Below are 16,010 nucleotides of genomic sequence, written 5' to 3' on the forward strand. Positions count from 1 at the left end.
AGGCAGAGCGATGGGCAGAGCGATGGACAGTAGGCAGAGCGATGGACAGAGCGATGGACAGTAGGCAGAGCGATGGGCAGAGCGACGGACAGTAGGCAGAGCGATGGGCAGAGCGACGGACAGTAGGCAGAGCGATGGGCAGAGCGATGGACAGTAGGCAGAGCGATGGGCAGAGCGATGGACAGTAGGCAGAGCGATGGACAGTAGGCAGAGCGATGGGCAGTAGGCAGAGCGATGGGCAGAGCGATGGGCAGTAGGCAGAGCGATGGGCAGAGCGATGGACAGTAGGCAGAGCAATGGGCAGAGCGACGGACAGTAGGCAGAGCGATGGGCAGAGCGATGGACAGTAGGCAGAGCGATGGGCAGATCGATTGGACAGAGCGGTGGACAGTAGGCAGAGCGATGGGCAGAGCGACGGACAGTAGGCAGAGCGATGGGCAGAGCGATGGGCAGTAGGCAGAGCGATGGGCAGATCGATTGGACAGAGCGGTGGACAGTAGGCAGAGCGATGGGCAGAGCGACGGACAGTAGGCAGAGCGATGGACAGTAGGCAGAGCGATGGGCAGAGCGATGGACAGTAGGCAGAGCGATGGACAGAGCGATGGACAGTAGGCAGAGCGATGGGCAGAGCGACGGACAGTAGGCAGAGCGATGGGCAGAGCGATGGGCAGTAGGCAGAGCGATGGGCAGAGCGACGGACAGTAGGCAGAGCGATGGGCAAGGCGATGGACAGTGGGCAGAGCGATGGACAGTAGGCAGAGCGACGGGCAGAGCGATGGACAGAGCGGTGGACAGACCGATGGACAGTAGGCAGAGCAATGGGCAGAGCGATGGACAGTAGGCAGAGCGATGGGCAGAGCGATGGGCAGAGCGATGGACAGTAGGCAGAGCGATGGACATAGCCGTGGATAGAGCGATGGACAGTAGGCAGAGCGATGGGCAGATCGATGGGCAGAGCGATGGACAGAGCGATGGGCAGAGCGATGGACAGTAGGCAGAGCGATGGGCAGAGCAATGGACAGAGCGGTGGAAAGAGCGATGGACAGTAGGCAGAGCGATGGACAGTAGGCAGAGCGATGGGCAGAGCGATGGACAGAGCGATGGACAGTAGGCAGAGCGATGGACAGTAGGCAGAGCGACGGGTAGAGCGATGGACAGTAGGCAGAGCGATGGACAGTAGGCAGAGCCATGGACAGTAGGCAGAGCGATGGGCAGAGCGATGGACAGAGCGATGGACAGTAGGCAGAGCGATGGACAGAGCGATGGACAGTAGGCAGAGCGACGGACAGTAGGCAGAGCGATGGGCAGAGCGATGGGCAGAGCGACGGACAGTAGGCAGAGCGATGGGCAGAGCGATGGACAGTAGGCAGAGCGATGGGCAGAGCGATGGGCAGTAGGCAGAGCGATGGGCAGATCGATTGGACAGAGCGGTGGACAGTAGGCAGAGCGATGGGCAGAGCGACGGACAGTAGGCCGAGCGATGGACAGTAGGCAGAGCGATGGGCAGAGCGATGGACAGTAGGCAGAGCGATGGACAGAGCGACGGACAGTAGGCAGAGCGATGGGCAGAGCGACGGACAGTAGGCAGAGCGATGGGCAGAGCGACGGACAGTAGGCAGAGCGATGGGCAGAGCGATGGACAGTAGGCAGAGCGATGGACAGAGCGATGGACAGTAGGCAGAGCGATGGGCAGAGCGATGGACAGTAGGCAGAGCGATGGACAGTAGGCAGAGCGATGGGCAGTAGGCAGAGCGATGGGCAGAGCGATGGGCAGAGCGATGGACAGTAGGCAGAGCAATGGGCAGAGCGACGGACAGTAGGCAGAGCGATGGGCAGAGCGATGGACAGTAGGCAGAGCGATGGGCAGATCGATTGGACAGAGCGGTGGACAGTAGGCAGAGCGATGGGCAGAGCGATGGACAGTAGGCAGAGCGATGGACAGAGCGATGGACAGTAGGCAGAGCGATGGGCAGAGCGACGGACAGTAGGCAGAGCGATGGGCAGAGCGATGGGCAGTAGGCAGAGCGATGGGCAGAGCGACGGACAGTAGGCAGAGCGATGGGCAAGGCGATGGACAGTAGGCAGAGCGATGGGCAGAGCGATGGACAGTAGGCAGAGCGATGGACAGAGCGATGGACAGTAGGCAGAGCGATGGGCAGAGCGATGGACAGTAGGCAGAGCGATGGGCAGTAGGCAGAGCGATGGGCAGAGCGATGGGCAGAGCGATGGGCAGTGGGCAGAGCGATGGGCAGAGCGATGGGCAGAGCGATGGGAAGAGCGATGGGCAGTAGGCAGAGCGATGGACAGTAGGCAGAGCAATGGGCAGAGCGATGGACAGTAGGCAGAGCGATGGGCAGAGCGATGGGCAGTAGGCAGAGCGATGGGCAGAGCGATGGACAGTAGGCAGAGCAATGGGCAGAGCGACGGACAGTAGGCAGAGCGATGGGCAGAGCGATGGGCAGAGCGATGGACAGTAGGCAGAGCGACGGACAGTAGGCAGAGCGATGGGCAGAGCGATGGGCAGAGCGACGGACAGTAGGCAGAGCGATGGGCAGAGCGATGGACAGTAGGCAGAGCGATGGGCAGAGCGATGGGCAGTAGGCAGAGCGATGGGCAGATCGATTGGACAGAGCGGTGGACAGTAGGCAGAGCGATGGGCAGAGCGACGGACAGTAGGCCGAGCGATGGACAGTAGGCAGAGCGATGGGCAGAGCGATGGACAGTAGGCAGAGCGATGGACAGAGCAACGGACAGTAGGCAGAGCGATGGGCAGAGCGACGGACAGTAGGCAGAGCGATGGGCAGAGCGACGGACAGTAGGCAGAGCGATGGGCAGAGCGATGGACAGTAGGCAGAGCGATGGACAGAGCGATGGACAGTAGGCAGAGCGATGGGCAGAGCGATGGACAGTAGGCAGAGCGATGGACAGTAGGCAGAGCGATGGGCAGTAGGCAGAGCGATGGGCAGAGCGATGGGCAGAGCGATGGGCAGTAGGCAGAGCGATGGGCAGAGCGATGGACAGTAGGCAGAGCGATGGACAGAGCAACGGACAGTAGGCAGAGCGATGGGCAGAGCGACGGACAGTAGGCAGAGCGATGGGCAGAGCGACGGACAGTAGGCAGAGCGATGGGCAGAGCGATGGACAGTAGGCAGAGCGATGGACAGAGCGATGGACAGTAGGCAGAGCGATGGGCAGAGCGATGGACAGTAGGCAGAGCGATGGACAGTAGGCAGAGCGATGGGCAGTAGGCAGAGCGATGGGCAGAGCGATGGGCAGAGCGATGGGCAGTAGGCAGAGCGATGGGCAGAGCGATGGACAGTAGGCAGAGCAATGGGCAGAGCGACGGACAGTAGGCAGAGCGATGGGCAGAGCGATGGACAGTAGGCAGAGCGATGGGCAGATCGATTGGACAGAGCGGTGGACAGTAGGCAGAGCAATGGGCAGAGCGACGGACAGTAGGCAGAGCGATGGGCAGAGCGATGGACAGTAGGCAGAGCGATGGGCAGAGCGATGGGCAGTAGGCAGAGCGATGGGCAGATCGATTGGACAGAGCGGTGGACAGTAGGCAGAGCGATGGGCAGAGCGACGGACAGTAGGCAGAGCGATGGACAGTAGGCAGAGCGATGGGCAGAGCGATGGACAGTAGGCAGAGCGATGGGCAGAGCGATGGACAGTAGGCAGAGCGATGGACAGAGCGATGGACAGTAGGCAGAGCGATGGGCAGAGCGACGGACAGTAGGCAGAGCGATGGGCAGAGCGATGGGAAGAGCGATGGGCAGTAGGCAGAGCGATGGACAGTAGGCAGAGCAATGGGCAGAGCGATGGACAGTAGGCAGAGCGATGGGCAGAGCGATGGGCAGTAGGCAGAGCGATGGGCAGAGCGATGGACAGTAGGCAGAGCAATGGGCAGAGCGACGGACAGTAGGCAGAGCGATGGGCAGAGCGATGGGCAGAGCGATGGACAGTAGGCAGAGCGATGGGCAGAGCGACGGACAGTAGGCAGAGCGATGGGCAGAGCGATGGACAGTAGGCAGAGCAATGGGCAGAGCGACGGACAGTAGGCAGAGCGATGGGCAGAGCGATGGACAGTAGGCAGAGCGATGGGCAGAGCGATGGACAGTAGGCAGAGCGATGGGCAGTAGGCAGAGCGATGGGCAGAGCGACGGACAGTAGGCAGAGCGATGGGCAGAGCGATGGACAGTAGGCAGAGCGATGGGCAGAGCGACGGACAGTAGGCAGAGCGATGGGCAGAGCGATGGACAGTAGGCAGAGCGATGGACATAGCCGTGGATAGAGCGATGGACAGTAGGCAGAGCGATGGGCAGATCGATGGGCAGAGCGATGGACAGAGCGATGGGCAGAGCGATGGACAGTAGGCAGAGCGATGGGCAGAGCAATGGACAGAGCGGTGGACAGAGCGATGGACAGTAGGCAGAGCGATGGACAGTAGGCAGAGCGATGGGCAGAGCGATGGAAAGAGCGATGGACAGTAGGCAGAGCGATGGACAGTAGGCAGAGCGACGGGCAGAGCGATGGACAGTAGGCAGAGCCATGGACAGTAGGCAGAGCGATGGGCAGAGCGATGGACAGAGCGATGGACAGTAGGCAGAGCGATGGACAGAGCGATGGACAGTAGGCAGAGCGACGGACAGTAGGCAGAGCGATGGGCAGAGCGATGGGCAGAGCGACGGACAGTAGGCAGAGCGATGGGCAGAGCGATGGACAGTAGGCAGAGCGATGGGCAGAGCGATGGGCAGTAGGCAGAGCGATGGGCAGATCGATTGGACAGAGCGGTGGACAGTAGGCAGAGCGATGGGCAGAGCGACGGACAGTAGGCAGAGCGATGGGCAGAGCGACGGACAGTAGGCAGAGCGATGGACAGTAGGCAGAGCGATGGGCAGAGCGATGGACAGTAGGCAGAGCGATGGACAGAGCGATGGACAGTAGGCAGAGCGATGGGCAGAGCGACGGACAGTAGGCAGAGCGATGGGCAGAGCGACGGACAGTAGGCAGAGCGATGGGCAGAGCGATGGACAGTAGGCAGAGCGATGGACAGAGCGATGGACAGTAGGCAGAGCGATGGACAGTAGGCAGAGCGATGGACAGTAGGCAGAGCGATGGGCAGTAGGCAGAGCGATGGGCAGAGCGATGGGCAGAGCGATGGGCAGTAGGCAGAGCGATGGGCAGAGCGATGGACAGTAGGCAGAGCAATGGGCAGAGCGACGGACAGTAGGCAGAGCGATGGGCAGAGCGATGGACAGTAGGCAGAGCGATGGGCAGATCGATTGGACAGAGCGGTGGACAGTAGGCAGAGCGATGGGCAGAGCGACGGACAGTAGGCAGAGCGATGGGCAGAGCGATGGACAGTAGGCAGAGCGATGGGCAGTAGGCAGAGCGATGGGCAGATCGATTGGACAGAGCGGTGGACAGTAGGCAGAGCGATGGGCAGAGCGACGGACAGTAGGCAGAGCGATGGACAGTAGGCAGAGCGATGGGCAGAGCGATGGACAGTAGGCAGAGCGATGGACAGAGCGATGGACAGTAGGCAGAGCGATGGGCAGAGCGACGGACAGTAGGCAGAGCGATGGGCAGAGCGATGGGCAGTAGGCAGAGCGATGGCAGAGCGACGGACAGTAGGCAGAGCGATGGGCAAGGCGATGGACAGTGGGCAGAGCGATGGACAGTAGGCAGAGCGACGGGCAGAGCGATGGACAGAGCGGTGGACAGAGCGATGGACAGTAGGCAGAGCAATGGGCAGAGCGATGGACAGAGCGATGGACAGTAGGCAGAGCGATGGGCAGAGCGATGGACAGTAGGCAGAGCGATGGACAGAGCCGTGGATAGAGCGATGGACAGTAGGCAGAGCGATGGGCAGAGCGATGGACAGAGCGATGGGCAGAGCGATGGACAGTAGGCAGAGCGATGGGCAGAGCGATGGACAGAGCGATGGACAGTAGGCAGAGCGATGGACAGTAGGCAGAGCGACGGGCAGAGCGATGGACAGTAGGCAGAGCGATGGACAGTAGGCAGAGCCATGGACAGTAGGCAGAGCGATGGGCAGAGCGATGGACAGAGCGATGGACAGTAGGCAGAGCGATGGACAGAGCGATGGACAGTAGGCAGAGCGACGGACAGTAGGCAGAGCGATGGGCAGATCGATTGGACAGAGCGGTGGACAGTAGGCAGAGCGATGGGCAGAGCGACGGACAGTAGGCAGAGCGATGGGCAGAGCGATGGGCAGTAGGCAGAGCGATGGGCAGATCGATTGGACAGAGCGGTGGACAGTAGGCAGAGCGATGGGCAGAGCGACGGACAGTAGGCAGAGCGATGGACAGAGCGATGGACAGTAGGCAGAGCGATGGGCAGTAGGCAGAGCGATGGGCAGAGCGATGGGCAGAGCGATGGGCAGAGCGATGGGCAGTAGGCAGAGCAATGGGCAGAGCGATGGGCAGAGCGATGGGCAGAGCGATGGGCAGAGCGATGGGCAGTAGGCAGAGCGATGGGCAGATCGATTGGACAGAGCGGTGGACAGTAGGCAGAGCGATGGGCAGAGCGACGGACAGTAGGCAGAGCGATGGGCAGAGCGATGGACAGTAGGCAGAGCGATGGGCAGAGCGATGGGCAGTAGTCAGAGCGATGGGCAGATCGATTGGACAGAGCGGTGGACAGTAGGCAGAGCGATGGGCAGAGCGACGGACAGTAGGCAGAGCGATGGACAGTAGGCAGAGCGATGGGCAGAGCGATGGACAGTAGGCAGAGCGATGGACAGAGCGATGGACAGTAGGCAGAGCGATGGGCAGAGCGACGGACAGTAGGCAGAGCGATGGGCAGAGCGACGGACAGTAGGCAGAGCGATGGGCAGAGCGATGGACAGTAGGCAGAGCGATGGACAGAGCGATGGACAGTAGGCAGAGCGATGGGCAGAGCGATGGACAGTAGGCAGAGCGATGGGCAGTAGGCAGAGCGATGGGCAGAGCGATGGGCAGAGCGATGGGCAGAGCGATGGGCAGTAGGCAGAGCGATGGACAGTAGGCAGAGCAATGGGCAGAGCGATGGACAGTAGGCAGAGCGATGGGCAGAGCGATGGGCAGTAGGCAGAGCGATGGGCAGAGCGATGGACAGTAGGCAGAGCAATGGGCAGAGCGACGGACAGTAGGCAGAGCGATGGGCAGAGCGATGGACAGTAGGCAGAGCGATGGGCAGAGCGATGGACAGTAGGCAGAGCGATGGGCAGAGCGACGGACAGTAGGCAGAGCGATGGGCAGAGCGATGGGCAGAGCGATGGACAGTAGGCAGAGCGATGGGCAGAGCGACGGACAGTAGGCAGAGCGATGGGCAGAGCGATGGACAGTAGGCAGAGCAATGGGCAGAGCGACGGACAGTAGGCAGAGCGATGGGCAGAGCGATGGACAGTAGGCAGAGCGATGGGCAGTAGGCAGAGCGATGGGCAGAGCGACGGACAGTAGGCAGAGCGATGGGCAGAGCGATGGACAGTAGGCAGAGCGATGGGCAGAGCGACGGACAGTAGGCAGAGCGATGGGCAGAGCGATGGACAGTAGGCAGAGCGACGGACAGTAGGCAGAGCGATGGGCAGAGCGATGGACAGTAGGCAGAGCGATGGGCAGAGCGACGGACAGAGCGATGGGCAAATCGATGGACAGAGCGATGGGCGGAGCGTCCAGTATAGAATTGTCATTCTGAAAGCTTTTTCTCTCACATCTGGGTTTTTCTGATGAAACGGGAGCATTCCTCAGATTCGTTTTGGCCTCAGCCTGTGTGGTCCGGATGGATTCATTAGGATTTTTTTCAACATCAAAAGTGGCAAAGACACATGCAGATTGCTCTGTTCTAATGACATGGACTTTCCCTCCTGCTGCCAGGCTCATTTGGGCACCAAGAAGAACTGGCGGGCTCAAAGCAGAGGAGGCGTGGAAGGATGGGAGTAATGAGGGGAGTCAGTGGAACGTGTCTGACGATGACATTTCTACACGAAGCTGCAGGCCTTTTAGAAAACAGACCTTCACCGCGGGTCTCGTCTCAACCGCTCAGCCTTCTTGTTCTGGGATGAGCAGAAAGCTGCACGACATGCAGACTTCACACAGGAGGCAGTTCCAGCCCAGGTCTGCCTCCACATGCAGAGACGCTCGCTTGGCTGCAGGCAGAGGGGGGAGACGGACGGAGGGGGTGTTTGTTTGTAGGAATGGTGAAATGAGCAGTAGTTTATTAGAACGCGTGTACATGTGTTTTACTAAAACAGATGGAGTTAAACCAAACCCAAACAGCAGCGGTGGGGAAGTCGGCCAGGCAGGAATGAAACTGGCAAAGCGTCAGAGTGGAGCTGTACTAGCCAAGCCTGTACAAGCCTTTATCCAGTCTGGTAGTGAAGAGGGTCCAGCGACTGCAGAGGGACTAACTGAGTGTCTGGAGTCAGGATGGACGACCGGTAGGCAGGGTCAGGCCGAGCTACTGCCAGCTTAGCAGCTTGGTGACAGGCCAGTGAAACTCTGTATGTCTTATAAAAGAGCAGCTCTCATGAACACTCTCCGTTATTCCCGAGGTGTTGTCTGGGCAGGTGCAGCTGGACAAACCACACTTTGTTTTCAGACCCGAGGAGACGCAGCGGAGGGCTGACAGAGCACAAGTCACATTAGTTCTTACCTCTCCTGGTTGCTTGACTGTTTTCTAAACTAGAGTATTTAGTTCCACCTGCATCATCGCTGCGTTTTCATCACCCAGAATTACGCAACACCTACATATCACATAAAAACCTGCTGATGGAAACGCCTTTGTCCAGACGTCCTCCCAACGCCCTCATGAGGGGGTTTTTCAGATGTGTCCGTGATGAAGTATAAGTGCAGTGGAAACACTTTTTGCCTTTACATGTCACGGGACATGACGTAAGGGGTCACATGACCAGTTCATTTCAGGTGAAGATGGCTTGGCGTGTATGGACGGGAGACACATAAAACCTCCATCGTTGACAGCAAACAGTAGCGAAATAAAAGGGAAAGGAAGTCGAAGAGCTTTGAAAAGTCGTGGCAAAGCACTTGGAAAGCCTGAAACGGCACTACCTGGATTCCTGGAAAAAATCGCAGTTGCAGTTAGTCACAATGCTTTTATTTCGTGAAAAACGGAAGCTACTCTTCCTTCGTCTGAGTCTTTTTACTCTCATTATTTACATCTGAGGAGCATCAAAGCAAACTTCTTTTCATTCAGCTTCCCAGTTCTTCCAGCGACTGGAGCCGGTTTCTGATCGGCGCGATCAGTGAAGCAGTCGGTCCATGTCAGAGAGACTAAAGTATGGAATGAAGCACTTCATCCGTAGATCCCACCGTGGGCTCCACAGTCTCAGGTTTTAAAATCGAGCCGTCAGGACGTGATTCAGACTGAAGGCAGGTTGAAGAAGGTTCTTTTCACTGAACAACGTACGAGTTTATCAGTAGAAACATTTCTGTTAGCGGCAGCTCTGCAGAGCATGCTGTGCATGAGAAGGAAATGAAAAATGAAATGAAAAATACTTTATTAATCCAAAAGGGAAATTCAATATTGTAGTATATAATAATAATAACTAGAGGAGGTCTTGTTCCGGAGGCTGATGGCTGCTGGCAGGAATGATCTTCTGTATCTTTCAGTCTTACATCGGACCTGAAGAAGCCTCTCACTGAACACACTTTGTTGTTTCATCACTGTGTTGTGGAGAGGGTGTGAAGAATCCTCCATCATCTTCATCAGCATTCTTCTTTGGACAATCAGCTCCAGCGGCTCCAGAGTTCCTCCAAGCACAGAAGCAGTTTTCTGGATCAGTTTGTTGATTCTCTTCAAGTCTCTGGTTCTGATGCTACTACCCCAGCAGATGCTGCAAAGCTGACTGCACTCTCCACAACAGACTTATAGAAGATATGCAACATCTTGGTGCAGACGTTAAACCATCTCAGCTTCCTTAAGAAGTACAGTCTGCTCTGACCTTTCTTGTAGATGTAGTCAGTGTTGCATTTCCAGTCCAGTTTGTTGTCCAGCTGAACTCCAAGATACTTGTATTCCTCCACCACCTCCACCTCCTCTCCCAGGATGGAAACAGTGCTTTGTTTATTCTTCTTCCTCCTGAAGTCAACAATCATCTCTTTTGTTTTGCTGCTATTTAATATGAGATGATTGTCACCGCACCATTTAACAAACTGACTGACCAGTTCTCTGTACTCTGCTTCTTGTCCATCCCTGATACACCCCACAACTGCAGAGTCATCAGAGTATTTCTGCAGATGACAGGACTCAGAGTTGTACTGGAAGTCTGAGGTGTACAGAGTGAAGAGGAATGGCCAGAGTACAGTTCCTTGTGGTGCACCAGTGCTGCTGACCTCCATCTCAGACACACAACCTTTCAGTCTCACAAACTGGGGTCTGTTTGTGAGGTAGTCATAGATCCAGGTGGTTGTGGAGGTATCCACCTGGAATTTATGGAGCTTCTCACATAACAAAGCAGGCTGAATGGTATTAAAAGCACTGAGAAATGAAAGAACATGACCCTCAGAGTGCTGCCTGAATGGTCCAGATGAGAGTGTGCTCTCTGGAGCAGGTATATGATGGCATCTTCAACCCCAAGTCCATTACGATATGCAAACTGGAATGGGTCCTGAAAGGTGTTTACTTGCTTGTTGAGGTGAGCCAGTAAGAGTCTCTCCAGGACTTTCATGATGTGAGATGTCAGGGCAACTGGTCTGTAGTCACTTGGTTCAGCTGGTTGTGTTTTTTTAGTCACTGGAACAAGGCAGGAGGTTTTCCACAGCACTGGGACTCTATTTTGTCTCAGACTGGTGTTGAAAAGGTGCTGGAGAATCGGACATAGTTGTTTTGAGCAGGTCTTGAGAACTCTGGGACTGACACCATCTGGACCTGCAGCCTTGTTCTGGTTCAGTTTCTCAAGTTGCTTCTTAACCTGATTGCAGGAGACAAACAAGGTGGAGGTCTCAGGATGTCCTGATGTGGAGGGAGATGAAGCTGTGTTCTGGTCCATGACTGAGCTGCAGGGTGACAGATTGGAGGCGTGACAGGAAAGCAGTGGGCTTATGGAGGGTGTGTGGTCTGTTGGGCTGGAGGTAGGGGGTGAACTGAACCTGTTGAAGAATATGTTCAGCTCATTAGCTCTGTCCAGACCTCCATCAGGCTGGTCCCCCTTTAACTTGAAGCCGGTGATCTTCTTCATTCCAGACCACACGTCCCTCAGGTTATTCTGCTGGAGCTGACTTTCTAACTTCTTCCTGTAGTCCTCCTTGCACTTCTTAGTTTGGGTTTTAAGTTGTTTTTGTGTCGCCCTCAATAACTCCCTGTCTCCATCCCTGAAGGCTTTCTTTTTGATGTTCAGCAGCTTTTTCAGGTCACTGGTGATCCAGGGTTTGTTATTGGGGAAGCACCTCACTGTTCTTGTTGGGACGATGCTGTCCACACAGAAGTTTATGTAATCTGTCACACACTCAGTCATGGCGTTGATGTCGTCTCCATGAGGTTCACAGAGGACGTTCCAGTCTGTAGCCTCAAAGCCTCCTCTAAGAGCATCTTCAGCTTCAGCAGACCAGATTTTGATAGTCTTTGTGATGACTGGTTGCTGCTGAACGATGGGCTTGTAGGTGGAGGTGAGAAGAACCAGATTATGGTCAGATCTTCCTAAAGGAGGCGAGGCAAAACAACTGGATCCATTATTCATATTTGCAGAAAATAAGTCCAACATCTTATTTTCTCTGGTGGAGCAGCTGACAAACTGCTGGAATGTTGGTAGAGTTGCAGAGAGGGAGACGTTGTTGAAGTCTCCGGAGATCGCCATGAATGAGTTTGGATGCTGTGTTTGTAGCCGAGCAACGACGGAGCTGATGACATCACAGGCTGTGTCTGGTGCGGTACCAGGTATTATATAAACCGCTACCAGAATAACACAGGTAAACTCTCTGGGTAAATAATATGGACGGAAGCTCACAGCTAACAGTTCCATGTCCCTTGTGCATATCTTCTCCTTGACAGTAACATGTCCAGGATGACACCAACACTGGTTAACCAGCACTGCAATTCCACCACCCTTTAGCTTTCCGCTGTGTTGTCTACTGCGGTCTGCATGGACCGTTTTAAAGCCCGGTACAGACACATTACAGTCAGGGATGTGTTCATGCAGCCATGTCTCGGTGAAGCACATAATACTGCACTCTCTGTATTCTTTCGAGACCTAGTTAGCATCTCGAGCTCGTCCCTTTTGTTAGCTAGCGATCTCACATTACCCATGATGACGGTCCGGAGAAATGGTTTAAATCTCCATCACTTTCTCCTCTGTCCCCGCTCTGCATCCTCTTCTCTTTCTTTTCAACTCCATCAGGATTTGATGTGTTGTTTCGCTGATAATCCTGATTTGGGAGAGGTTCATCAGTTGATCCTGATTGTAAACAAGTCTTTCGTTGCCATGGAGACTCATCATAATAAGTCTTGAAAGAGCCAAAAATATGCAGAAAAATCTTCCTTGCAGCACACCCTCCGAACCGGCATGAAATCCTCAGAAAAAAAAGTACCTAATTTGAGGTAATATCTATGCAAGAAGACTTTGTACTTTAAAAAAAATTCAAGATAGCAAGTCAGAGCTGCTACAATCTGCTGCCAACAGACGGCGCAATCTAGAATGGAATGGGAAAAAAATGGAAAAACAAACTGGTCAGATTCAGATTTTCTGACGTGAGGAAGTGATCTGACCTTACCAACTTAAGAACAGACTTTCTCAGTGTTTTTCAGGCGAGCTGGTGGTTTTCAAAGCCTGTGGGTTGTGTGATGATGGTGGAATAGTGAATGTAACCATTAGATGGCAGACAGTGTCAGGTCACCTTCGCATACTGAGAGCCTGGCTCTTGTCTTCCATCAGCTTGAGTAGCCCTTAGCTGCTCTGGCATGGCTGCCCATTATTTCTGGCTATCAGGATGACCTGTGGCTGGTGTGTCCTCTCTGCACTGCGGGGCTAATTGCACCAAATGGTCGCAGATTTTAAAGTGAAGAGAAGTCTGTGGCAGTCTTTGCTCGCTTCCTGGTGCCAAGTTTAAGCTGTAATTAAGTTCATAGCTGCAAGCTTCTCCAGGCTTTGATGTATTAAGACAGTTACAGCTGTGGAGATGTCTGAGCAACCATCTTCCTCCCACAACACATTTCTTCACTTTGTTCCAGGCAGGACAGAAACTTTGCTTTGGTATTTTCCCCATTTGGACCTTTTGTAAAACATTTGACTGTTTTCTTCCTTGTAGCTGGTTGTACCTTTGACGAGGACTCGGAACCCGGCTTGTGCGAATATCGTCAGGGCCAAGAGGACGACTTTGACTGGCAGCTGATCAGGACCTACAACTGGCCTCACCCGACCACAGATCTTCTTCGAGGTAGGCTTCGACGTGCATCTCGAATAAGGAGAATGTTTTAGATTCAGGGCATAGAAACTGAGCTGGACTCGACGTGTCGGAGGAATTTGAGAAACTTTGGCAAATAGCTGCTGTGTTTGATTCTCCCAAAGGGTTTGCTAATCTGATTAATTAAATCCAGACTTTTCAAATGCATGTAAACATGTTCTGACTGAAATAATCCAGATCTGAATTTGTGGAACTTCAAGAGTATCTCAGGGTCCTGTTCATGACAGTTGGGCAAATGGGACAGCAGATGGACAGGTGGATTGTTCCCCATGGGGTCTGAGGTGATGCCACCGTTTCTGCACATTGAGAAGAGCTTGATGAAGCTCAAGTATCTGGTTTGAATGTCTCCTCCATGAGGTATTCTGACCACGTTACACTTGTAAGAGGCCTCAGGGACAACCCAGGAGACGTTGGACACCGTCCCTATGCTAGAATGGGAACAGTCCTGGAAGACCGTTTGCTCCCATTATGTCATACCTCAGATAAACAGAGATGGATGGATGGATGGATGGATGATGGATGGATGGATGGATGGATAGAGGGAGGATGGATGATGGATGGATGGAGAGATGATGGTGGATGGATGGATGATGGATGGTTGGATGATGGATGGATGGATTGATGAAGGATGATGGATGGAGGGATGATGGATGGATAAATAGATGGAGAGATGATGGATGGATGGAGAGATGATGGATGGAGGGATGGAGATGATGGATGGATGGATGGAGAGATGATGGATGGAGGGATGGAGATGATGGATGGATGGATGGAGAGATGATGGATGGTTGGATGGATGGATGGATTGATGGATGGAGAGATGATGGATAGATGAATGGAGAGATGATGGATGGTTGGATGATGGATGGATGGAGAAATGATGGATGGTTGGAGAGATGATGGATGGAGAGATGATGGATGGATGGATGGAGGGAGAGATGATGGATGGATGGATGGATGAATGGAGAGATGATGGATGGTTGGATGGATGGATGGATGGATGGAGAGATGATGGATGGATGGATGGATGATTGGATGGATGGATGGAGAGATGATGGATGGTTGGATGATGGATGGATGGATTGATGAAGGATGATGGATGGATGGATGGATAAATGGATGGAGAGATGATGGATGGATGGATGGATGGAGAGATGATGGATGGAGAGATGATGGATGGATGGATGATTGGATGGATGGATGGAGAGATGATGGATGGTTGGATGATGGATGGATGGATTGATGAAGGATGATGGATGGAGGGATGATGGATGGATAAATGGATGGAGAGATGATGGATGGATGGATGGAGAGATGATGGATGGAGATGATGGATGGTTGGTTGGATGGATGGATGGAGGGAGAGATGATGGATGGATGGATGGTTGGATGGAGGGAGAGATGATGGATGGATGGATGATTGGATGGAAGGATGGAGAGATGATGGATGGATGGAGAGATGGTGGATGGAGGGATGGAGATGATGGATGGATGGATGGATGGATGGATGGATGGAGAGATGATGGATGGTTGGATGGATGGATGGCGAGATGATGGATGGTTGGATGGATGGAAGGATGGAGAGATGATGGATGGATGGATGGATGGATGGAGAGATGATGGATGGATGGATGGATGGAGAGATGATGGATGGAGATGATGGATGGTTGGATGGGTGGATGGAGGGAGAGATGATGGATGGATGGATGGAGGGAGAGATGATGGATGGATGGATGGATGATTGGATGGAAGGATGGAGAGATGATGGATGGATGGAGAGATGGTGGATGGAGGGATGGAGATGATGGATGGATGGATGGATGGATGGAGAGATGATGGATGGTTGGATGGATGGATGGATGGATGGAGAGATGATGGATGGATGGATGGATGATTGGATGGATGGATGGAGAGATGATGGATGGTTGGATGATGGATGGATGGATTGATGAAGGATGATGGATGGATGGATGGATAAATGGATGGAGAGATGATGGATGGATGGATGGATGGAGAGATGATGGATGGAGAGATGATGGATGGATGGATGATTGGATGGATGGATGGAGAGATGATGGATGGTTGGATGATGGATGGATGGATTGATGAAGGATGATGGATGGAGGGATGATGGATGGATAAATGGATGGAGAGATGATGGATGGATGGATGGAGAGATGATGGATGGAGATGATGGATGGTTGGTTGGATGGATGGATGGAGGGAGAGATGATGGATGGATGGATGGTTGGATGGAGGGAGAGATGATGGATGGATGGATGATGGATGGAAGGATGGAGAGATGATGGATGGATGGAGAGATGGTGGATGGAGGGATGGAGATGATGGATGGATGGATGGATGGATGGATGGATGGAGAGATGATGGATGGTTGGATGGATGGATGGCGAGATGATGGATGGTTGGATGGATGGAAGGATGGAGAGATGATGGATGGATGGATGGATGGATGGAGAGATGATGGATGGATGGATGGATGGAGAGATGATGGATGGAGATGATGGATGGTTGGATGGGTGGATGGAGGGAGAGATGATGGATGGATGGATGGAGGGAGAGATGATGGATGGA

General features: G+C 54.0%; 1 protein-coding gene across 1 annotated transcript in view; it reads left to right on the forward strand.

The window, feature by feature from the left end:
• The window catches only part of ptprua (protein tyrosine phosphatase receptor type Ua), a 370,817-nt gene that overhangs the window by 72,509 nt on the left and 282,298 nt on the right, over positions 1 to 16,010 (forward strand). Inside the window, exon 2 of the mRNA XM_079258799.1 lies at positions 13,263 to 13,391. Coding sequence (XP_079114925.1) covers positions 13,263 to 13,391 — 129 coding nt within the window. The remainder of the gene's footprint in view (positions 1 to 13,262; positions 13,392 to 16,010) is intronic.

The sequence above is a fragment of the Telmatherina bonti genome, assembly GCF_933228915.1.
Source record: "Telmatherina bonti genome assembly, chromosome: 19".
NCBI lineage: Eukaryota > Metazoa > Chordata > Actinopteri > Atheriniformes > Telmatherinidae > Telmatherina > Telmatherina bonti.